This window comes from Hoplias malabaricus, chromosome 10 (genome assembly GCF_029633855.1).
Source record: "Hoplias malabaricus isolate fHopMal1 chromosome 10, fHopMal1.hap1, whole genome shotgun sequence".
Classification (NCBI taxonomy): domain Eukaryota; kingdom Metazoa; phylum Chordata; class Actinopteri; order Characiformes; family Erythrinidae; genus Hoplias; species Hoplias malabaricus.
Genome location: NC_089809.1, coordinates 38,215,762 through 38,242,572, shown reverse-complemented (window position 1 = coordinate 38,242,572; position 26,811 = coordinate 38,215,762). Strand labels below are relative to the sequence as shown.

The window sequence follows — 26,811 nt, the reverse complement described above, 5'->3', positions numbered from 1 at the left end:
GACATTCCACCTAGCAATGTTTTTGGACTGTGGGAGGAAACCGGAGCACACAGAGGAAACCCACGCAGACACAGGGAGAACACACCACACTCCTCACAGACAGTCACCCGGAGGAAACCCACGCAGACACAGGGAGAACACACCACACTCCTCACAAACAGTCACTCGGAGGAAACCCACGCAGACACAGGGAGAACACACCAAACTCCTCACAGACAGTCACCCGGAGGAAACCCACACAGACACAGGGAGAACACACCACACTCCTCACAGACAGTCACCCGGAGGAAACCCACACAGACACAGGGAGAACATACCTCACTCCTCACAGACAGTCACCCAGAGCGGGAATCGAACCCACAACCTCCAAGCCCCTGGAGCTGTGTGATTGCGACACCTACCTGCTGCCCATGAGATGTACTTGTTAAACTAAAATAAAAACACCACTGAGTGTTATACAAGTAATAACAAATTCATTTACTAAAGTAATAGACAATAGCAATTCATGAATTCATAATAATCCAGTACACAATGGAGAAAGACACTTTAAAAGAGTGTATTTGACATATTTTGGCATTCTCTTCAGCATATCATTATATGGCATCAGCATCATCCTCGTTGGCTAATTTATGTATGAAGAACAAACGGATAAATAACAGACATGTACAGGACATGACCACAAACAATGACGAACAGCAATGTCCACACGGACGCACCACCCTCAGTATATATCTGTCCATCACTCTCTCACACACACACATACACACACACACACTCTATTATTCTCCTCCAGAAAAAAAGCAGGTGTAATCAGCCATTAAAACACTCCAGTCCTTAACGATGTACGATTAAAAAACTGTTCACACCATTTCTTCACTTCAGAGTAAACTTGAGTCTGAGTTAAACATCCGTTTCATTTGATTTCATAAGATTACTTATACTCTTGGATTTATTTAAATATTCTGCTCACCCAGCCTGCCTTTCTCATGTTGTGTTCTACCTCACATGCACAGAAGGATCAACAGCAGCAGAAATGCAGCAAATATGAAGATGTGAGATAAGATTCTCTATAAAAACAAAAAGTATCAGGCTACAGAAGAACCCTGTACTGAGAAACAGACAGAGAGAGAGAGTCATGCTGTGACCCCAGGGGAACCTGAGCTGTATAGATCATAACTGAGAGTGTTCTGACAGGTATTCAGGTGTGTGGGTTAGACTTTGCTGATGTCTCTGGACCTCCACTAGAGGGAGGCAGATATCCGGGACCGATTCTCCTGGTTGGTCAGTGTCAGACCGAAGGGCAGTTGGACTCGATGTGTTTGAGGTGGCACGTGTGGCACAGCAGGTGACCATCAAGTGGATAGCAGCGGTGTCCTTCTTCATCATTCAGCTCCATTTTACAGTCCTGCACAGAGAGGAACACGAGCTGAAATCAGAACATTGTGTCTTTATATGGAAAAGAGAACAAAGTACCAGTGAATTTACGGTGCAGGTTTTTTTCATTCCTTTTAAAGTGTTGTGGAAAATCTCAAATAAAATGAGCCACAACTTTAGAAAAGACTAAATATTATGTTTTATTTAATCCAGCATTAAAATCTGTTCTCTATAAAGGAGTTAATTCATTTGTTTCTTCATCTTCTGTGTCTGCTTTACCCTGTTCTGGGTTGTGGTGGGTCCGGAGCCTATTTGGAATCATTAGGTGCAAGGCAGGAACACACCCTGAACAGGGCACCAGTCCATTACAGGACATCACACACTCACCCAGTCACTCACACCTGTGGACAATTTCACATGACCAATCCACCTACCAACGTGTGTGTTTGGACTGTCGGAGGAAATCAGAGCGCCCAGAGGAAACCCATGCAGACACAGGGAGAACACACCAAACAGCTTACAATCAGTGACCCAAACCTTAGCGGGCAATTTCTCTCTCCTCAAAGACGACACACAAGTCATTTTAGCAGTGGAACCCAAACTTTAGCACATGATTAATGCTCAAAGATGGCCATCATTTTTTTTTTTTGCTGCATTCAAGGTACAAAAAATGAAAGCACTGATTATTCAGTCTGTTTCCCAGAAAACTCATCTGATTATTTTAATCTGAATGGTTAACTGCCTCAGTGTGGCCTTTTGAATTCCTACATGTTTTTAAAGGCTAAGCACCAGCTCTATGAAAGTGTCAAACAAATAAATACAGTGGAATTTGAGTTCCTAACTTGTGTTTGTTGATCGTCAGAAAACATGTTATTTCTTACTAATTGAAGGAATAAGGTTTAAAAGACCGTTGGTCCCCCCCCCCCCCCAACGGTGTTCGGAAACTCTAATAGGCGTCTTGCCTGTGACGTAGATGGTGGACAACTCTAGAAGCTGCACTTAATTTAATGCAAAATGACGAAAAGGTGTGTTGTTTTTGGCTGCAATCATTCAATGTACAGTGGGACATCTGTGAACAAACGGCCCAAAGATCCCAAAATATCCAGAAAATGGACTAAATTTGTCAACTTTAAACGGGCACTTTGGAAAGGACCATCCGCTCACTCCGTTATCTGTAGCTCATTTCACTGGCGCTTTTCCAACAATATGGGCATGTAAGGACACCAACGAAAGGTGTTGAAGAGCCTCTGTAACATGGAGGTAAACAGGGTAAGGACACTCACTTCGCCTGTTTTAGTTGGTGTTAGTTAACGTTAGCTTGACTCGCTAAACTCGGTGGCTCAGATTATACTCGGCTACGTAGCTGCATTACGGAGGTTTATAGTGTCGGATGAATTCGAGTTCGACTTCGATCACATTTACAAGAATAACGATACCTCTACATTTGAGTTTAGCTTATTGCTAGGCTATTGTCATGAATAATGTTGGTTATTTAGCTAGATACTGTCATAACAGTCAGTCATAACGGTGTTTTACCGTGGCGTTGTTCAGCTGTTGTCCACCAGTGACGTCACGCCAGTGTTCAAGAATTTCCGTAGCGAGCTCGGGTTTTTCCGTCAATTTAATAAAATTAGCAGCTTAATTTGCTTTAAAACTGACAATTTCATTTTAATTCATACTTATATCTGTCAGTAACTACAATAATGTGAAATATTCATGGAGGTCCATTAAGTGGTGCTTAGCTTTTAACTGATCCAAATGATGTTTATAGGACACAAGATGAAAATAACACCCGAGTGCTTATGTAAGCCGTTTAAAGTTGCCACTGCTGAGACCTGAGAGAAGTTTATTTACAGCAAGCTCACTGGCTTTTTACTAAATTGTTTCTTTTGATCGCTGTCAGTCAACCTCCCGCACCTCTGCCAGAGCACTTACACTGAGTCGTACATGACACTGAATATCTCGGAGCATCTTCCCTCTCTGGTTTAATGAGGCAAAATAAAACTGCAGGTTGAAGACGATTAGGATTTAAACCAGTATAATCTCACACTGTTAATTTGAACATGTCTAACATGTTGCTTTGACATGATGTACTAATGTTTTTTACGCTCACTCCCATGTTTGACTCACCTCACAATGATAACACTCCACATGATAGTCCTTGTCCATGGAGACCACTCGAATGGTTTCGTCAGACCCCTGAAAGAACACACAGGTGGTGCAATGAAAATGGGCAAACAACCATGTGGCCTTTGACAAAGGCCCACACACAGTGAGCCCACCTCTAGATGAGCTCTCAGTCGAGGTCATATTTAGTCTTCATCAAACAGATGACAAATGTTCACTTATTCCAGCTTCTATCACACGCTTATTCATAACATCATTTATTCATAATGCTCCTGTCCCTGGGACACTGTCCTGTTAATCCATCTTGACTACTGGGACTTTTAAGAGGAAACAGTTAGACATGGTGTTTCTGAAAAATGCTTTTTTTTCCCTCCACACAAGTAAGATTTAACAGCATCCACATCTCCACCTCATTAATGCACCATGAGTCATAAAACTAAATGTGGAGGACTGGAGCACTGTGCCTCCCACTACTCAGGCAAGTGAAGGGATCCCAATATAGCAGTATTTTACATTTTTGATTACATTCTTGACCATGAGGCAGTCAAAATACTCCCTGACTTTGGTCAAATACAAGATCTTAAGGGCTCCACCTGTTACTGTGCACATATACATACACACACATGTATGTATATATATATATATATATTCATTCATTCATTCATTGTCTGTAACCCTTATCCAGTTCAGGGTCGCGGTGGGTCCAGAGCCTACCTGGAATCATTGGGCGCAAGGCCGGAATACAACCTGGAGGGGGCGCCAGTCCTTCACAGGGCAACACAGACACACACACATTCACTCACACACACACACACCTACGGACACTTTTGAGTCGCCAATCCACCTAACACTGTGTTTTTGGACCGTGGGAGGAAACCGGAGCACCCGGAGGAAACCCACGCAGACACAGGGAGAACACACCACACTCCTGACAGACAGTCACCCGGAGGAAACCCACGCAGACACAGAGAGAACACACCACACTCCTCACAGACAGTCACCCGGAGGAAACCCACGCAGACACAGAGAGAACACACCAACTCCTCACAGACAGTCACCCGGAGCGGGACTCGAACCCACAACCTCCAGGTCCCTGGAGCTGTGTGACACTGCGACACTACCTGCTGCCCCTATATATATATATATATAACTGTTGTTTTGAAATTGTTAAAAGTTTGCAGTAACGTTAGCATGATAAGTCAGTACTTTATTTTACCACTAATCACATACAACAACAATTGCAAATTGCCAAAATGGGGCTTGGCTAATGACAATCACCAAATGTCTGACTTTCCAGGAGCTTCTAGGGCTCAGAGTGTTTATCCACGTACTAAACAGTCAGCATTTCAGCTTAATTGCAAAAGAACATAGTTCCTGAATGAAGCATAACTCCTGAAGGATCCATGCTTTACCGCACTCACATACATTGTCCCCAAGAGCTAAACATAGAACGACCTTCATTCTCAACCCTTTGTGTTCAGAACACACAATTAGAGAGTTTCCTATTTAGACAGACACTCAGCCTTGGAGACGAGTGTGACACATTCCATTCACGTTTGGTCAGTGGTCTCATCAGGTACTAGATAACCTGCCCTCTGCCCTCAGCTCTAGCCTTTGGGGCCCTCATGAAGGGGCAGCATTCCACAGGGGCCTTCTCCAATTATAGACTGATGGACAAGGAAGAGGCTGGAGGAGATAAACATAACGTGACAAGTTTTACACATCTACATATAAAGCACAGATGCTGTTCTCATGCTCTTCAGTATGAAGGATGATTCACTGGCCACCCATTTATTTATTATAGTGCACATTATGAGTCCGCCACTCCTACTAGCTGTAAAAGTATAGATAAAGGAAAAGTATAGACTGAACATTGTTAATACAATAGGGGCCTACATCAAAACACTGAACCAAAAACAGTCATGTGCCCAGATTTGTCCAGATGATATCAAAGAGGTTAATAGAACACACACACACAAACACACACGTTTCCATTGGGAAGTGTGTGAAATGCTAGTAAGAACAGAAGAAGTCCATCTTTAAAATTCCTTTTAAATTCCTTTTAAAATTCATAAACCCAAGTTTACTTTATCACCCCCCCCCATGATGAAATAGCTGATTTTTCTATTTTCTTGTGAGCCTCCACCCCACCCTTGTTCATAGGAGACTAGGCCCTTCCTGGATGTTACTTTTATAACAACATAACAGCATAACAACATCACCTATAGATTTCTGGGACATTTCACAGCACCTGTTTTGTTTTGTTTTTAATGTAAAAACCTTATGGGATTTGGCTTGTAGTCCAGACTGACTTGAAAAGATCATTTAAACAGCACAGCATTTACAGACACAAAGCTAAATTAGTCGAGGTTTCCAGTATCTGTTACAGCACTGCACTCGCAAATAGAATATTTTAATGCTCTGCTGCTGCCAGGTGCCCCTGCAGGAGCTGCTCCTTATCAGTAAGTAGGGCAGGGTAACACAGATCAATGATTAAACACAGTGTAGACCATTTGTTCTTGAAGATAAATGTTTACACATTCTCAGATTGGAAGAAGACACCTGGGAGCCATAGATTCCACACTGCGCTGTGGAAACCCATTCATTACCAGCTGAGGGTAGAATTATAAAATACAATCTGAATTTAACTGTGTAAGTCTGGGGCTTACCTCGGACGGCAGGATTGGCTGGTGGCATGCTGCACATTTTGGAGCAAGGACCCTAAGTATGAGAAGAGCGTACAAAACGTATTAATTTTATACATTTGATTGTAATTGTATTAACATTTTCAAGTTCTGTGATAAATCTATAAGGATCAGTCAAAACACGTCACAGAGACGTAACTAACACTGAGAGGAGTGTTTTCTTTTAAATGATCGATGTACAGAGGCCAGATGGAATGGCACAGTTAGTGCCACGCCCTCGCCCTGTCATGCCTGTTTTCCCTGCCATGTGCTCTCTCTGCACATGGCTCAGTCTGTTATTGTCCTTGTCTCCTCCCATGTCCCGCCTTTGTTCCGCCTCCTTGTCCTTAACTCTCGTTATCTGTTTGAGGTGTGTCTCGTCTGTTCATGTATTTAAGTTCCCTTGTGTCACTTCCTTTGATCGGTCATTTGTTTTGCTATGTTCCAAGTCCAAGTCGTGTTGTTTTGTGTCTTTCTCTTTCCCAGTCACGTCGCGTTGTTTCCTTCCTTCTCCGAGTCAAGTCGTTGTATTTCCTAGTCATGTTGTTTCGTTTCATTGTGTTTCCTAAGTCGTTTTGTTTTGTCCCAATTCCAAGTCGTGTCGTTTTGTTTAAGTTCCTAGTCTTGTTGTTTCCGCAGTTGCCTGTCTTTGTTTTGTTATATCTTTTGTTTAATTAAAATCACTGTGTTTTAGCAAGTGCGTCCGCCCCGCGATCCTGACAGTTAGGGAAAAAGGTTGAGAGTAAATGTATTATATATTCATCAGTTTTATTGTGATTATATTGTGCATTATGAGGTCGGTAGTTATTAAAATAATGATATCATGGATATACATTCAGATTCTTCATGTCTCAGTGGTGTATAATACAATACTGTCAAAAACAAACAAACAAAGCAATGCTAAAAAGAAATCAGGTACTAAACCAGGTCTGTTTCAGAAAAGACAGAGATGGAAGAAGAGGAGGAAGGGTAGGGGGAGGGGAGAGGAAATAAAGGTGCTGGGCCAAGCAGCAGATGTGTTGGCTCTTTCCCTGCCTCGTGAACCCCGAGCAGAAAAGAGCAGAAAAACAGACCAGAAGAAAAGTTCCGTTTCGCTCCATGCCTGGATATATTTTCCTGCATATGGTCACCACCTGATCGTCTGAGGTTTTAAAAACACACTAACTACATTACTCAAGTCAAAGCTTGACACACCATTACACACACACTCAAACACACTTCCTCTGCTTCTGAAAAACAAACATTCACAATTACAATTAACAGGCCAAGTGAAAGAGTATAATAATAAATACTCGCTGTGCAACAATAAACTGCAGTGAAAGCACTAGGAGGGGGGAGGGGGGGTGTCCCTCTATATAAGGTCATGGAGATAAAGACCTCCTTTATTTATGAGATTATTATTTCCATCTGTTTGTTTTGTGTCAGCTGTAAATCCTCACAGTTCCATTTTCCTGGAATGAGTGCAGACATAATATGGGGCAGCCGTGGCCTAATGGTTAGAGAAAAGGGCTTAGGACTGGAAGGTTGTTGGTTTGATTCCCACGACTGGCAGGGGGCAAATGAAAATTGGGAGTGGGAAAGAAAGAACAGCACAGTCCTTCTCCCTCAATATAAGGCTGAGGTGCCCTTGGAGGTGGCACTTAACTCCAAACTGCACCCCCCAGCACAGGGGTTGTTGGTTGCTCTGGGTGTGTTTACAGCCCCTAGTGCACTTCTATGTGAGTGTGTGTGTGTTTTCACTGGCAGGAATGGAATAAAGGCATGTCTTTGTACACTGTACAATTAAGAATTTCGCAACTGTTTCTAATTAGAGGCAACGTCTTGATGTTAATATTAAGAAACACTTGCCAAGATTATGACAGATCTATTAATGATTAATTGCCACATAAACAACTGTGATGAGTGTCAGAGCTTGAACTCAAATAAACAAACGTTACTTACACGTACACATCCAATTCTGAAGATACAGTAAGCCCCATGTCCCCCATCTCAATAAATGCATTTTTGTTTTGGTCAAATTAACATGCCTTAACTCCAGCTCAGCTGATGAAACTGCACCTTCTGTTCATTGCTGCTAAAGCATGATTGTGGCGGCTGAAAACTGTGGAGAATAATTGCAATCAGTTTTAACAATTGCAATTTTTGCAAATAACTGCTGACATGTAATTATCTAATCATTGTTTAAGTCCTGTATAAAGGCTTCTTTTTTTAACAAAAGCTTGTTATAGAAAAACAAAACTGTCTCTTCTCCTGGGACTTTGTGGCATTTCTCATTTTGATACCATTCCTGAAATTGTTCCTAACAAAGTATTGTTTATCATTTATTTTTATTTTACTTTTCAATTTAGTTCAGCTTCATTCATTCATTCGCTGTCTGTAACCCTTATCCAGTTCAGGGTCGTACTGGGTCTGGAGCCTACCCGGAATCACTGGGCGCAAGGTGGAGTCACACCCTGGAGGGGGTGCTAGTTCTGCACAGGGTGACACACACTCACAAATCCATCACACTTTTGAGTAACCAATCCACCTACCAACGTGTGTTTTTGGTCACCCAGTGGAAACCCACCCAGAGGACAGTCACCCAGAGGAAACCCACACAGACACAGGGAGAACACACCACACTCCTCACAGACAGTCACCCAGAGGAAACCCACACAGACACAGGGAGAACACACCACACTCCTCACAGACAGTCACCCTGAGGAAACCCACACAGACACAGAGAGAACACACCACACTCCTCACAGACAGTTACCCGGAGGAAACCCACACAGACACAGAGAGAACACACCACACTCCTCACAGACAGTCACCCGGAGCAGGACTCGAACCCACAACCTCTAGGTTGCTGGAGCTGTGTGACTGTGACAAGTTCAGCTTCAGTCAATTTTAAAAGTGCATTAAGAGTTTTATCTTAGTTTTCATTTCATATCTGTAACAGAAGGAAAACCTGAGGTAATTTAATTAAAGTCCCGAGTGTGTGATATACTCTGATACGATACATTTTGTCCACGATTCATTAGGTCAATATGCATAATGTCGTACTGGGTCTGGAGCCTACCCGGAATCACTGGGCGCAAGGTGGAGTCACACCCTGGAGGGGGTGCTAGTTCTGCACAGGGTGACACACACTCACAAATCCATCACACTTTTGAGTAACCAATACACCTACCAACGTGTGTTTTTGGTCACCCAGTGGAAACCCACCCAGAGGACAGTCACCCAGAGGAAACCCACACAGACACAGGGAGAACACACCACACTCCTCACAGACAGTCACCCAGAGGAAACCCACACAGACACAGGGAGAACACACCACACTCCTCACAGACAGTCACCCGGAGGAAACCCACACAGACACAGAGAGAACACACCACACTCCTCACAGACAGTCACCCGGAGCAGGACTCGAACCCACAACCTCTAGGTCGCTGGAGCTGTGTGACTGTGACAAGTTCAGGTTCAGTCAATTTTAAAAGTGCATTAAGAGTTTTATCTTAGTTTTCATTTCATATCTGTAACAGAAGGAAAACCTGAGGTAATTTAATTAAAGTCCCGAGTGTGTGATATACTCTGATATGATACATTTTGTCCACGATTCATTAGGTCAATATGCAAAATGTTTAAAACTTGGTTTGGGCTGTTTTTTTCCCCATTGTCAATGATTAAAATTAGTCATTCAGTCATAAAATTAATCATAACATTAAAAAAATCGAAGCCAATCTTGATCTCAGAGTCAAACACAAAAAGAGTCAAAACACGTGTGTGTTTTACCAAGTATGTGTTTAATCACTAACCCCTCATACATGGATATATGAACACACACATACACACACCTGTGGTAGTCTTTAACACAGTAGATCTTGTTCTCAGTGTCCACAGTAAAAGGCACTCCATCCAGACTCTCGTTGCAGATGACACATCGGAAGCAGCCTGGGTGGTAGGACTTGCCCAGAGCCTGCAGAATCTGTGGATGAGCGCCATGTTAGTGCTCTACATTCACCACCCAGGAAATCTAATCAAAGCTCAGGCATCCACCAGCTAAAGCAGTATGCATAGTATTCACTCAGTCAGCATACACCATACATAATTTACACTCATGTTTACACCCTATTTATAAGTACTATAATATTAAACTGGATTACTATTTGGAATGCATAAATATTAGGCTTTACATTTTTGCCAACACCTTACATAGAGCATACTGTACACTGACACTGTCTGAGAGAAACATAAATTAACTGCAGTGGTTTGAACCCTAAACATTAGCAGTGATGAAGGAAATCCACAATAATAAGGAGTGTACAGTTGGTCGAGGAAACAGCACACAGACAGATCACAGCCATCTTCTGATTTCATACAATCTTGACTAAAGTCGCTTTTCCACCGCATGGGTCTGGCTCTAATCGACTCGACTCTGCACGGCTCAGCTCGCTTAAAGCTTGTCGCTTTTCCACTGGCAGGGCTCCCCTGCAAAATGGATCCGGTGCCGTTGCAAAACCCCGTCTCTACCAGGAATCGCTGGCTTTTCAAAAACCACAACAACGGCAGAGGAAAAGTTAGGTGCTCATCATTTTCTCATCATGTGTTCGCGTGTTGTTTTTGTTTTTGGGCTGAACACTGCTCCATTCAGTTTTATTTGTTGCATATTCGGCTTTCACTGGAAATTTACATGGACCACTGACCCCAGGAGCATATAAACCTCTTCAAAACTCCTCGAGGTAAAGTTACGAGTTGACGTTGTGTGAAAGCTGGTGTTATTTAAGAGATTTTACAAGTAGCGAGTTTGTGCTGGATTTGAATGAGCTCTGAATTCCATGGTGATTGACCTGGCTCTAGCCAATCAGCGCTCTGCAGGGTTTACTCCTCACCATTTAGTACCTACTCGGCACGGTTGGAACCCGGCGTGATCTGGGACTGAAAACGTACCCGATTCCAGGGGCCAGGTACCAGATTCGGCCAGTGGAAAAGCAAAAGAGCCGTGTCGAGTCGTGTAGGTTTCATGCAGTGGAAAAGCATCATAAGAGGCTTGAATTTTAATTCAGTAATCAACATTTCAATGCATGAAGTTTTCTAGAAAACAGTCAACATTAAATGCTACTTTTCAACATTAAAAATGTAAAATGAAGATAAATGAAACCATATGAAAAGATCTAGATTTCTGGATAAATACTCTCCTGTAAAAGAAAGTGTTAAATCAGATTTTCGTAACTTATAAGACTATGTTATGAATGTAAACATACTCATAGCCTACATTCTGAATGAACAGTTTTGATGAACTGCCCTCACTACAACTTTGAGGTCGTTTCTGTGTGTGAGAGTGTGGTGGATTTCTGAGGCCATTTCTGAAAAATAAGCATTTCCTCTCAATGCCTTCTCCAGATGTGTCTCGGGGGATAATGCAGCTTGCTGCTGGGTTGTTCCACCCTTATAAATGTAAATAAAGACATGGGAAAATACCTAATACCATAAGTCACGCTGTCATCGTTCCAAAAGAAATAAATGGGCATTTAAAGCACCCACTAAAAATTATGGTGAAAGCATCATAAAACACAGTCTAGGACATAAAATGAAGATTGAAAGTAATCGTCAGGAAGAGTAGAAGGGTGAGTTTGCATTTATTTAGCTTGTCGACTCTGATATACTGGGATACATTTTTTTGCCCACTCTTTATGCTTAATGTTTGGGCTGGTCTTTTTACTGGAGTCAATAATAACAGCATTCATAGTCATTTTAAAAAGATCCCTGATGTTGGTGCAGACACTGAAGCAAGCACCTTAACAGCTAGATACAGTTTACAGCCAAAAGACTGAGGACAACCATTTGTCCACTGATTCTTCTAAAAATATGGGTAAACACAAAGGTACTGGATGGAGCTCCATCACTCCAGAGAACACAGCTGTACAGCTCCACATCACCATAACCCATTACCGGGGATTTATATCCCTCTAGCCAATGCTTGGCACTGAGTACATTCAACCAGGCCTCTTGTCCAGCTGCTCGTATTTAACTGAAAGCACCAGCAGTTGAACGCTTGTGTCAGGAATGAGGGCACATTAAAGAAACTGATATTGATATTACAAAAAAAAACCTTCTGAATCTACACGGTATCTCCTTCTCTGAAGACATTTATCCTGAGGCTGTTGGAAATGTTTTTTCCCACCTTTGAGAAATAAGACATTATGTGGTGGCCATGTTTTTCCCCCAAGGAATGAAGTAGGTTTGTTTTTAATCTGAAATCTAAAGCTGTGGTCTGAATTTGTCATTAAACATAAACAATGCCATATCCATGTGTTTAATGCACAGTCCAACACCATCTTTTACATTAAAATCTTGCATGTGTTACAGTAAATATTGTACTAATGTTGTACCATATTTGTTTACAATAAACTGTGGGGAAAAAAAGAAACATCCTTAGTCCAGATCCACTCACCATGTCCATGATCAGGTGGCCACACACATTGCATTTGTCTGCCGACTGCTGGAAGCCTGAGTACTGCTTATTCAGAAAGAACAGAGAGACAGTGGTGGCTCATTAAGGCGGAAGGAGGCAGTAACAGTGTAAATATGTTTAGCTTTGTCTACCTAAATATACATCTCAAAATTGTTCAAGCAACTCATTACCAACCAGAACATTACCAAACTATTACAACCTCCCACACAAACCCAGCAAAAACAGATACCAACTTGTTTCCTAGACCCTGAATGTTTTTTTTCAGGATTTCTTTAGAACCACTTAACTACACATTAAATACTTAAGAGCGGATGTCAGCTCCCGGTACTCAGCATAATATAATAATGTGCTATATTTTAATAACACTGCAGGTTACTATAAAAACGTATGTAAAATTGACAGTAAAATAAGAAGTTATTTACATGTCGTTACATGAACACAGAAAGACACTTGTAGGATATAAACTTCCACTGTAAACACAATTAAAGAGGTTCAGTCCCACCCTTATGTGGCTCTATAAACAAACCAATGGGCAGACGGCTTACCAGAAAATCCTCTTCACAGAACACCTTCCCACTGACATAGTAAAACGCTTTCCCCCTGAGCTTCCGACCTGCAGGCAACACAGAGAATCCCCAACAATTTTAATAAGGGCGTTAATAAGGGAAATTTTAAATATGCAATAGTACTGCACACAGGGCGACACCGTGGCGCACCAGGTAGTGTCGCTATCCAGGGTCCTAGGGTTGTGGGTTCGAGCCCTGCTCCGGGTGAGGGTCTGGTGTGTTATCCCTGTGTCTGCATGGGTTTCCTCCAGGTTCTCCCATTTCAAACACACGTTGGTAGGTGGATTGGCGACTCAAAAGTTTCCATAGGTATGAGTGTGTGTAAGTGTGTGTTGCCCTGCAATGGACTAGTGCCCCCTCCAGGGGGTGTTGCCACATTTTGCCCATACAATGGCACACTTTGAAGCAGCCACAAAAGAGACTAAAGGTGTCTTGTCAAATATCAAGAGTGGGTTAGAAGGGTATAAACCCTTCAGCACTGGGCTGTCGGCAGTGGAGCTACATTCTGGGGAATGACGGAACCTAATCTATCAATCAATCAATTAATTGTCGAGGTGGGTCAGGAGCCTAACCGGAATCACTGTGCGCAAGGTGCGGACACACCCTGGAGGAGGCGCCGGTCCTTTGCAGGCGACACACTCACACCTCTGGGCTCTTTTGAGTCACCAATCCACCTACCAATGTGTGTTTTTGGACCGTGGGAGGGAACCGGAGCACCCGGAGAACACTCACACAGAACCTAATCTAATTCGACTGAATTCTGAGTCGGATTGGAATTCATGAACTAATCACTCAACATCAGTAACCTGACCTCTCAAATGTTTGTGTCTGAATGCAATCAGTGTGTGTGTGTGTGTGTGTGTGTGTGTGTGTGTGTGTAAGCCCATCCTTGATTTCAGTAGAAACACTCAGAGAGCAGGTGTCTACCGACGTTTGTCAGCATATTTTATGAATATACTTCCCAGACACAGTGAACAGCACAGAGTCCAATATAAAAACTGCATGGGGCTAAGACTCTCATCCCTGTTTTCCATCAGTCCATAGGCAGGAGCTGACTGTGAGCTTTCCTGTCTGAATAAGGGCTTTTTCAGATCTCCCTCCTCCATAAACATAAATGCAGAAACACACACACACACACACACACACACACACACACACACACACAAAAATCCCCCTCCAACTCACACAACCTCTGTCCCACAGGAAAGGGGAACATTCCACACATTTTGTAAGGAGGGGGGCACAGGGTAATGTTAGTTAACCCTTACAAGTTACCCAGTAAAAAGACGGTCATCAAAAGGAGCCTTTATCTATTTTCTACAAACGTCCTGGTGGGGTTCACGCCAGTGGAACATCTTTTATATAAAAAAAAAAAAGCATTGAATATTTGCTGATGTGTTTCTCTGGGGTCTGTGGGTCCACTTCAGGTCTAAATTTGGAATTGTACAGAAAAATTAACAAACACAGAGGAGGAGTCGTCTACAGCCAGATGTTCAAAATGCAACGTAAAGACTTTTGCACAGAACATTAACACCACAACCCAGAGTGCAGCACGCAAACCTGCTCTCCTTCAAAAACACACAAAGATATTACTGTTTAATTACTGTAGATGGCTATATTGGTCACAGAGCTTTTGGAATCATGAGTGTTTTGTGTTTACAGCTCAGCTCCCAAACATTTCCAAATAAACCATCCATCCATTCATTGTCTGTAACCCTTATCCAGTTCAGGGTCGCGGTGGGTCCAGAGCCTACCTGGAATCATTGGGCGCAAGGCGGGAATACACCCTGGAGGGGGCACCAGTCCTTCACAGGGCAACACAAACACACACACACACACCTACGGACACTTCTGAGTCGCCAATCCACCTACCAACATGTGTTTTTGGACTGTGGGAGGAAACCCACGCAGACACAGGGAGAGCACACCACACTCCTCACAGACAGTCACCCGGAGGAAACCCACGCAGACACAGGGAGAACACACCACACTCCTCACAGTCACCCGGAGGAAACCCACACAGACACAGGGAGAGCACACCACACTCCTCACAGACAGTCACCCGGAGGAAACCCACGCAGACACAGGGAGAACACACCACACTCCTCACAGTCACCCGGAGGAAACCCACACAGACACAGGGAGAGCACACCACACTCCTCACTGACAGTCACCCGGAGGAAACCCACGCAGACACAGGGAGAACACAACACACTCCTCACAGACAGTCACCCAGAGGAAACCCACACAGACACAGGGAGAACACAACACACTCCTCACAGACAGTCACCCGGAGGAAACCCACGCAGACACAGGGAGAACACACCACACTCCTCACAGTCACCCGGAGGAAACCCACACAGACACAGGGAGAGCACACCACACTCCTCACAGACAGTCACCCGGAGGAAACCCATGCAGACACAGGGAGAACACACCACACTCCTCACAGACAGTCACCCGGAGGAAACCCACGCAGACACAGGGAGAACACACCACACTCCTCACAGTCACCCGGAGGAAACCCACACAGACACAGGGAGAACACACCACACTCCTCACAGACAGTCACCGGGAGGAAACCCACACAGACACAGGGAGAACACACCACACTCCTCACAGACAGTCACCCGGAGGAAACCCACGCAGACACAGGGAGAACACACCACACTCCTCACAGACAGTCACCCGGAGGAAACCCACGCAGACACAGGGAGAACACACCACACTCCTCACAGTCACCCGGAGGAAACCCACACAGACACAGGGAGAACACACCACACTCCTCACAGACAGTCACCCGGAGGAAACCCACACAGACACAGGGAGAACACACCACACTCCTCACAGACAGTCACCCGGAGGAAACCCACGCAGACACAGGGAGAACACAACACACTCCTCACAGACAGTCACCCAGAGGAAACCCACACAGACACAGGGAGAACACAACACACTCCTCACAGACAGTCACCCGGAGGAAACCCACGCAGACACAGGGAGAACACACCACACTCCTCACAGACTGTCACCCGGAGGAAACCCACGCAGACACAGGGAGAGCACACCACACTCTTCACAGACAGTCACCTGGAGGAAACCCACGCAGACACAGAGAGAACACACCACACTCCTCACAGACAGTCACCCGGAGGAAACCCACACAGACACAGAGAGAACACACCATACTCCTCACAGACAGTCACCCGGAGGAAACCCACGCAGACACAGGGAGAGCACACCACACTCTTCACAGACAGTCACCTGGAGGAAACCCACGCAGACACAGAGAGAACACACCACACTCCTCACAGACAGTCACCCGGAGGAAACCCACACAGACACAGAGAGAACACACCATACTCCTCACAGACAGTCACCCGGAGGTGTCTGTATCATCACAGCTTTGAATGATGCCAGAATTTTCAGTGGTCTGCTTGAGTCAGTGAACATTGGATTTTGTGCTTCATCATACGGAGAGTGCAGGCACTTTAGTACAGAACTACCTCCTTCTTTGAGTGCGTCCAATCACAGCGCTGGACCTGCATTTACGTGAGGGGCAATGGAAACAGAAATCCACACAATACGCTGTGATAAAGCGAAGGCTCTGACTTACTGTCAGTTATGAGAAATGTTTGCTATAAAACTTTGGCAAATTACAAGGTCATGCATCGATTGATAACTCAGAGGAATTTTCCTTGCTCTGATGAGAACAGAGGAGTGTGTGTGTGTGTGTGTAGGTTTCTCCAGACGTAAATCCCACACAATCCCATTTGATCTGCTTTCACTTGAAAGATGAAAAACAACATTCTGTGGAAATGTCATTTCAGGCAGCAACAAAAAGTACCGACCAGTCATTCATTCGTTCATTCGTTCCATATTTTGTTGGTCCAGAAGTAAAGTCTGGGCCCTGCACAAAAACCTCTTTGGCCAGAAATATTTGAGCGGCCCCTTCGGCAAAGGAGATTATTTATCTAACACTTACAAAAATAAGTTCAAAGCCAAACCACAAGCTTTCTCCTGCAGTGTGCCCAGGCCTGGCTGATAAACGTGTCTGATACTGAGAGCTTTGGTTCTGACCAGAAGCATGGCCGCCTCCTCAGAGCGCTCAAACAATCCACACTCTGTTCTCCCAAACAAACCCCCAGTGAATCAGCAGCCAAACCTTAAAAGCTAACAGTCAAGCCATAAAGAAAATCAAATAGAGCCAAATTGGGTTTAAAAGGGCAAATCAGGAGTAGCCAGAGGAACCACAGGTGCAAAAACAGGAGCTCTTTACCCCCACAGTGTGCCTCACTGCCCCGAACCCGGAGCCCTTTACATTGGTGGCAAAATAAGTTTGATTCATGTTGCAGACGTAGGCAAATGCAGTGGAGTCTTGCTCAATGACTCTTACTGGTGAAGTGTGGTCTTCCTGCCAAAGCAGGTAACCAAAGTCTAATCTGCTGTGTAGAAGACTGCCGTGTTTCCCACTAAACCGACCACTCCTTCACAAAGTCAGCTCTGAGACGGATGACACAGAGCTAGAGGTAAATACAGATACTCAAAGCATGCCTCTCTAACCAGTGGCCTGTACCAAGCACACTGTCTGTGCCACTCTCTGGCGCCTGGTGTGTTTAGAGGAGAGGGACCACAAGGAGCTCAAACTACTGGTACTTACTTTAATCCTAGTCTTTAATCCTCTCAATACAGGGGGGGACCATACAACGCAGACACAGGGAGAACACACCACACTCCTCACAGACAGTCACCCGGAGGAAACCCACGCTGACACAGGGAGAACACACCACACTCCTCACAGACAGTCACCCGGAAAAAACCCACGCAGACACAGAGAGAACACACCACACTCCTCACAGACAGTCACCCGGAGGAAACCCACGCAGACACAGGGAGAACACACCACACTCCTCACAGACAGTCACCCGGAGGAAACCCACACAGACACAGGGAGAACACACCACACTCCTCACAGACAGTCACCCGGAAAAAACCCACGCAGACACAGAGAGAACACACCACACTCCTCACAGACAGTCACCCGGAGGAAACCCACGCAGACACAGGGAGAACACACCACACTCCTCACAGACAGTCACCCGGAAAAAACCCACGCAGACACAGAGAGAACACACCACACTCCTCACAGACAGTCACCCGGAGGAAACCCACGCTGACACAGGGAGAACACACCACACTCCTCACAGACAGTCACCTGGAGGAAACCCACGCTGACACAGGGAGAACACACCACACTCCTCACAGACAGTCACTCAGAGGAAACTGACGCTGACACAGGGAGAACACACCAAACTCCTCACAGACAGTTACCCGGAGGAAACCCACGCAGACACAGGGAGAACACACCACACTCCTCACAGACAGTCACCCGGAACAGGAATCGAACCCACAACCTCCAGGTCCCCGAAAGAGTAACTGTAATTATGGATCTTGACTTTAATTTGCCAAGTGTAGTGTGATTTGTGTTTACACTGTGACTGGTCTTGGCTCAGTGTGGTCTACATCAACTTTAACAGAAAACAGTGGGCATCACACATTTCTAGATTCAGAAATTTTTTGGTAAATTTGGCTGGATTTTTTTTCTCCAGTTTAACAGACGGTTATTCTCTTCCATGTCAAAGCCTATGACCACATTCATCACACACATTTACAGAAACAGAACAGTGTTCAACCCAGTGTTTGAACATTGGTGAAATCTCAGTGTAAAACAGTGAAATTAGAGTTTATTTTCCCCTCTCCATTGGCAGATCTAGTGTGTGTTTGTGGATATAATGTTGTCAGAACCTCTTCCTTAGAACCTTACTCCCCCCCCCCCACCCCAAGCTACAGCTGACAAAACACACCCAGCATAATTCCATCAGTTTGTCCCCAACAATGCTCTGAGTGGCTGCATTCCTTTCCAAGCAGGGCCCTTCTTAACACACAGCATCCAGTGCCCCAGCTTTGTGCTGTGCATTCTTACCACTTACAGAGATAAATAAACAGTGGACACAGGTGGACAAAGGGGCTTGTGCACAAAAACCACTCACTGACGACTTGAGCTGAGTAGTATTGACCACATTCAGAGTCAAGATTGTACCCTAATATCACATGATATAACTGGTTCCAGTTAATATTTAACTGTGCATTAATAAAATTAATAAGTGGTGCAGCAGGTAGTCTCTCTGTCACAGCTCCAGGGGCCTGGAGGTTGTGGGTTCGATACCCACTCCGAGTGACTGTCTGTGAGGAGTGTGGTGTGTTCTCCCTGTGTCTGCGTGGGTTTCCTCCGGGTGACTGTCTGTGAGGAGTGTGGTGTGTTCTCCGTGTCCGCGTGGGTTTCCTCCGGGTGACCATCTGTGAGGAGTGTGGTGTGTTCTCACTGTGTCTGCGTGGGTTTCCTCCGGGTGACTGTCTGTGAAGAGTGTGGTGTGTTCTCCCTGTGTCTGCGTGGGTTTCCTCCAGGTGCTCCGGTTTCCTCCCACAGTCCAAAAACACACGTTGGTTGGTGGATTGGTGACTCAAATGTGTCCGTAGGTGTGAGTGAATGTGTGAGTGTGTGTTGCCCTGTGAAGGACTGGCGCCCCCTCCAGGGTGTATTCCTGCCTTGCACCCAATGATTCCACGTAGGCACTGGACCCACCGCGACCCTGAACTGGATAACGGTTACAGATAATGAATGAGTGAAGTTTAATTTTAACTTCAAATTCAATTTATTATATGCTTATAAGCAATTCAACAAAGCTTGTACAACTTCCTCTTAACCACGATAACAAACAGTTATTATAATAAACATTAATATTACTAATAGATGTAGAATCAAAGGAATAATTCTTGCGTGCAGCATCAGATAATATTTCATGAATGCAGGTTTTACAATATTTTACTATACGATGGTGCTATTGGTAAAGTCACTTCAAGCAAAACTTTAACGTCAGCACAAATCAATGTTGTTCTTCCAATTCAGACAATATATGATTGAGCATTACAAGTCCCACACACAGAGAGTAACAGATGAAGCTAAAGGTCCGGTCTCATGGCACTTTCTGATAGTTAGCGGCAGACTTCAATAGGCACTCTGTTATTGCCTGAGTAATTAGAGGAGGGATTTTAATTAGAGAACTGAGCCACATCAGAGCACCAGTCACGCAGATGAAAAGCTTAGCAGTGCCTCACCAACCTTCTTTTCACTAGCTGTTGGACACACTGCAGTAACGTCTGCCAAACTTAAAATTGGGGGGTGGTTATTAAACTGATTCAAAAGACACTGTCTTAACTCACGTGAGTGGCTCATGTCTGGACTGCACCTGGACACACACACAGTTTAACCCTGACATCTCCACACCTAACTTACCCCTGACCTTCAGCTTCCTGACCCATATAAACCCAACACAAAGACCATCAAACACCTGACAGTGCTCTGGAAAATGCCCCCCTACAGAAATAACACAGTCACAGGGCTCTACACTGCCACCTGCACGCTTGTTTAGGAAAAGAATAAGTATGTCACAGACAGGTGGGGAGTTTATGTAAACAATCTGACAAGTAAAGACCACCAGGCTAGGATATTATTATAGAATGTATTTAAGAGGATTTTTAAAGATATGAGATACAATAAAGATATTTTAATTTTAATCCCAACACAGAATAAACCCCTTTATTTGAACATACTATGAGGTAGTGATTAAATCAACAATAAAATGTTATACCTTTATCTTTGCTGATGGCTACACAAAGCTGCTTTGAACCCAAGCCTAAAACCGCCACGTTAACCCTGTACAATAAGTTACATGTAAAATACTAAACCACTCACAAAGCTATTTAACAGTCACATGCAACACAAATCAACAGCATTTAACTGCAAAACATTTTTTCCTGCTACACATCATTAATGGGTTGTTTATATTCCATATTTTAATCATCTGTACATTGTGTTGTTTAAAAATACCAGCATCAGTAGGGCTGGACGATACGGCTAAAATTGATATTACGATATAATTCTTAATTGTGGTTGATACGACATAATTCCAATATCGATATGAGTAACATAAAAGCCACTGAAGAATTTCCAAGAAAAAACGAGAAACATGACATTGCCATCAAACATGGACTTTGTAAATATCATTCATTATCTGTAACCCTTATCCAGTTCAGGGTCGCGGTGGGTCCAGAGCCTACCTGGAATCATTGGGTGCAAGGCAGGAATACACCCTGGAGGGGGCACCAGTCCTTCACAGGGCAACACACACACTCACATTCACTCACACCTACAGACACTTTTGAGTCACCAATCCACCAACCAACATGTGTTTTTGGACTGTGAGAGGAAACCGGAGCACCTGGAGGAAACCCACGCAGACACAGGGAGAACGCACCACACTCCTCACAGACAGTCACCCGGAGGAAACCCACGCAGACACAGGGAGAATGCACCAAACTCCTCACAGACAGTCACCCGGAGGAAACCCACGCAGACACAGGGAGAACGCACCACACTCCTCACAGACAGTAACCCGGAGCGGGAATCAAACCCACAACCTCCAGGTCCCTGGAGCTGTGTGACTGCGACACTACCTGCTGCACCGTGCCACCACATTGTAAATATAATATTTTTAAACTAACTTTAAAATTGAGTGCCGAACTGACGACAATGCACTGTGATGACCATCAGTCAGTGACAGATGTCGTAATTGAAATATTGAAAATGTGTTTAAAAATCATGTCATTGTTATTGAAACATTTTATATTGCGATTTACACTGAGAACCTTGATATTCTTTGGATATCCCAGGAATCCCTGCTCCATGACGAAAGCTTTAGTTTCCAACAACTAAAGATGCATTTAAGTTTCAGCGTGTAAAGCATGTATTTAGCACTAAATGAAGCCACCCCCCTAGGCTATAATTATGCACATAGCCCAAGAATATCAGGCAAAGGAGGTGGAGTATGTGTAATTTACCAAAATACCCTAGAAATTAGTCTTAAACAATGTGACACCTTCAATTCTTTTGAGGTTCTCTCCACTATTATTACAAATCCGGTCACAAAAAAGGACGCATTTTTATTATGCAACATTTACAGACCACCAGGGCCTTACTTAGAATTTCTGAAAGAATTCAGCGATTTTGCTACAAACCTAGCGGTGTGCAATCATAAAGTTATAATTGTAGGAGATTTCAATATCCATTTTGAGAAGGAAAGTGACCCACTAAAAAAGGCATTTACCTCAATCTTAGACTCTATTGGTATTACTCAAAATGTAACAGGGCCTACACACTACTGCAGCCACACTTTAGACTTAGTTCTGACACTAGGTCTTAACATTGACAAAATTAATATCTTACCGCAATCCTCAGCAATCTCCGATCATTACTTAATTTCATATGAGCTACGTTTTATCCATAATATATGTAAAAACCCTCGCTATTCTACAAGGCGTATAATAAAACCATCTACCGCCCTACAATTTATAGAAAACCTCCCAGAACTATCGACCCCAGTTCCAACTCCATCAGACCCAATGGACCTAGATGTACTAACTGATTACCTAGAAAATACCTGTCGATCTACTTTAGAAAAGGTAGCACCACTTAAACATAAAAGTATAAGACAGAAAAAGCTCGCACCATGGTATAACGATAAGACCCGTACTTTAAAACAAACATTACGAAAACTAGAGCGGAAATGGCGATCAACCAAGCTTGAAGTGTTCCATTCTGCCTGGAAGGACAGCCTTATAGAGTATAGAAATGCCCTCACTAAAGCTCGCTCAGCATATCTGGCCTCGCTGATCTCCAATAATAAAAATAATCCGAGAGCACTGTTTAGTGTGTTTTCTAGAATTACAAAAAATCAAGCAGGTTCTGAACAACTAATTCCAGCAACTCTCACCAGTAAAGATTTTATGGACTTTTTTAATAATAAAATTGAGAATATTAGACAACAAACTCAAGCCACAGGATCAAATCCATCCTGGCTGCCACCCGATGTGAATGATATAAAACATAATGTATGTAACATAACTGTAAAAGAAAGACTTGAAACCTTTTACCCACTCCCACAATTAGAACTAGAGAAGATTATCACCTCCGCAAACTCTACAACTTGCACACTTGATGCAATTCCCACAAAGTTGCTCAAAGAAGTACTACCAGCTATTATTGATCCTCTTTTAACTATAGTAAACTCATCGCTTAGTCTGGGCCATGTACCTAAAGCTTTTAAACTAGCAGTTATTAAACCTATGATCAAGAAACCAAATCTTGATGCTAGTACACTGTCTAATTACAGGCCTATTTCTAATTTGCCATTTCTGTCTAAGATCCTAGAAAGAGCTGTGGCCCAACAACTTAGTTCATATCTACATAAGAATCATATATATGAAAAATTCCAATCTGGATTCAGGCAACATCATAGTACAGAGACAGCTCTAGTCAAGATAACAAATGATCTTCTTCTTGCCTCTGATCAAGGCCACGTATCCCTGTTGGTGCTTCTTGACCTAAGCGCAGCCTTCGATACAATAGACCACAATATTCTCATAGAAAGGTTAGAAAACATGGTTGGAATCACAGGGACAGCTCTATTATGGTTCAAATCTTACATAATGGAACGTTATCAATTCGTAAAAGTAAAGAATCTAAATTCAAATTATTCTAAAGTAAGATTTGGAATTCCACAAGGCTCTATTTTAGGACCATTATTATTTACATTATACATGTTACCGCTAGGCACAGTTATAAGAAACCATGACATTAACTTTCACTGTTACGCAGACGACACACAATTGTATATTTCAGCCAAGCCCGATGACAAACACAGATTAAAGAAAATAGAGGACTGTGTAAAAGACGTGAAAGGCTGGATGTTGCGTAACTTCCTCCTTCTAAACAGCAACAAAACAGAGGTCCTGCTTTTGGGTCCAAAAGTGGCAAGAAATAAATGATCAGATTTAATTTTAAATCTAGCTGACTTTCCAGTTAAACCTGGTTCAGCAGCAAAAAATCTTGGTGTCATAATTGACCCGGATTTATCATTTGATCAACACATAGGTAGTATCACTAGGACAGCTTTTTTACATCTTCGCAATATTGCTAAGATTAGAAATGCCTTATCCCTCCAGGACGCAGAAACATTAGTACATGCCTTTATTACTTCAAGGCTTGACTACTGTAACGCACTACTGTCAGGATGCACCAGCAGCAATTTAAGAAAACTTCAACTAGTTCAAAATGCTGCAGCTAGGGTCCTCACTAAAACTAGAAAATTTGAACATATCAGCCCAGTTTTATCATCACTTCATTGGCTGCCTGTTAAATTCCGCATTGACTACAAAATTTTGTTATTAACATATAAAGCTCTACATGGGCTTGCTCCTGAATATCTTCAAGATACAATTTCCTATTATGAGCCTCCACGTTCACTCAGATCACAGAATACTGGATTTTTAATTGTTCCCAGAATTCAGAAGGCCTCAGCTGGGGGAAGAGCCTTTTCTTATAAAGCCCCCCAACTCTGGAATGATCTTCCAGAAAATGTTCGGGACTCAGACACAGTCGCAATCTTCAAATGTAGGCTAAAAACTCATTTGTTTAGTTTATCATTTGGTAGCTAATGCTCCCCCATAGATAAAGGCGGCAGATCCGGGGGGTCCATGGACACAGGGAATTATAGTAAACTGAGACGCTGGTGCTGTCGTCCCGCCGCTTCTCGCGATCACTCAGGTTTGTTGACGGGGGAGCGGAGGGATGCCAGTGTTTCAGGATGCTCCCGTGTCTGTGTGTCCTCCTGGTTCTCTCCTTTTAGTTAAAGCTGTCATAGTCAGATCTGCCGGAGTCATTAGCCACACTCTGGAAATTTTCATATTTTCTACTTTACAAACACAAAACAGTTCAAAACTAATTCCATCCCTTTACATCTTTCCGAGTAAACGACTGCCCACCTGTCTGTCTGGACACTGATGGATGACTGTCGAGATCCTCCTCCACGCTTCAGACCAGCTGCCCATGCTCCAGCAACCACCAAGTGCCTTGAAGCTGTCCCTACACTGAAGTTCTCATGGACTACTAACTATCATCACCAGTAGATTGACCAGAGGAGGATGGGTCACCCCTTGTGAGCCTTGGTTCCTCCCAAGGTTTCTTCCTCAGCTGGGGGAGTTTTTCCTTGCCACTGTCGCCCCTGGCTTGCTCACTTGAGGGTTTTACATTTGTCTTTACATTTCATGTCAAATCTTTGTCTTACTGGAATTCTGTGAAGCTGCTTTGTGACAACATCAGTTGTGAAGAGCGCTATATAAATAAATTTGATTTGATTAAAGCCAGCCCTGTCAGCATTAGGCTGCAGTTGTTTGAAACTTACATTAAACTAAATTTCACTTGACTGCACTTGATTACAAGCCTCCAGCAATGCATTTAAAACTCTGCCACAGCTGCTGCACAAGTCTCATGAAGTTATAGGAAAAAAAAAACATTTCCTGTATAAAGCCAGCCATTAAACTGAGGTATGCTGTGGTTTACCTGGCTCCTGGTTTCCAAAACATTCAGCTACTGTTCCTGAATGAAAGCCCCAAGTGTGATGAAGATATAAACTAATAATTCATTATATTATGATTATATAAATGCTTAGTGCCAATTCTAACAGTAGCATAAACCTATAAAATGCAGCAGTGATCGGTGGGTGTTGTAACTGACCTTCATTCTGTGGCCCGGTTTTGGCCTTCGGTCAAGTAAAACCTAGATTAACTCGTCCATAGGAAAAGTCCCCACGTCATGTCAAGCCCTGAGTCATTCACAGGTGATCAAAAAGACATGATATCCAATGTCTGCTACATCCAACACAACCCATTCCAAACACAACATCCATATTCACAGGACACCTGATCTTACAGTCACTCAGTGTGGCTCCATTCAGACCTTTCTTTGCACGTTCCTGGCTCTGCTTGAACACGGACACTCCCTGTAACCAAATCAGTGAGTACAACCAGTTTAACACACACACAAAAGGCCAAAGGAAGCAAGACTCTGAGAAGTTTAGGGGGAAAAGGGATGCGTTATTTTGGTAAGAAGAGATAACAACAACTGAATAAATTTAACTGAATTAAAGGAGGGGGTGGGGTGGTTGAACTGTATTTTGTCCCAACGTTGACAATATCCAGGTCCTGGCAGTTGATTTTCCATCATATTTAACCTGTCCACTATCCACCCTCAAAAACCGCCTGCCACGTGGCTCCTGATCATTTCTGCAGCCAGTCTTTTTTCTACACTCCTCTCTGTGCCAGCGCAGTGGCTGATGAAAGAATGATTTTAAGAGTTGGACACTGGCTAGAGCTCCAGCAGCTGAATGCACTCAGCGTGCACCGTGCTTCAGTTTCAAACGACTGCCCAAAGACCCAGTGTTTCTGGCCTTAAAAGGGTAAGACAAGCATTGAGTAGCCACTGGAGATCCTGCACCACACTAAGTGTGCAATCTTGTTCATTTCCTTTGGTCTGGACCAAAGCGGGGAATGATACTTTGTTGATTTAGATACACCATCGCGTTCCAAATCACACGAGCAGAAATACTACCATTCGCAAAGTAATGAAATCAACGTAGAGTACTTAGAGGAT

General features: G+C 43.6%; 1 protein-coding gene across 3 annotated transcripts in view; it reads right to left on the bottom strand.

Moving 5' to 3' along the window:
* Window positions 1-314: 314 nt before the first annotated feature.
* limd1a (LIM domains containing 1a) overlaps window positions 315-26,811 on the bottom strand; it is a 40,321-nt gene continuing 13,824 nt past the window's right edge. The window contains exons 4-9 of one of the 3 annotated variants that reach the window (XM_066682242.1): window positions 13,185-13,252; window positions 12,619-12,684; window positions 10,022-10,152; window positions 6,171-6,222; window positions 3,505-3,573; window positions 315-1,405 (exon numbers count right to left, since the gene is read on the bottom strand). In XM_066682242.1, coding sequence (XP_066538339.1) covers window positions 1,289-1,405; window positions 3,505-3,573; window positions 6,171-6,222; window positions 10,022-10,152; window positions 12,619-12,684; window positions 13,185-13,252 — 503 coding nt within the window. In that variant the 3' untranslated portion in view covers window positions 315-1,288. The remainder of the gene's footprint in view (window positions 1,406-3,504; window positions 3,574-6,170; window positions 6,223-10,021; window positions 10,153-12,618; window positions 12,685-13,184; window positions 13,253-26,811) is intronic. The other 2 variants (XM_066682241.1, XM_066682243.1) reach the window with 2 other exon arrangements.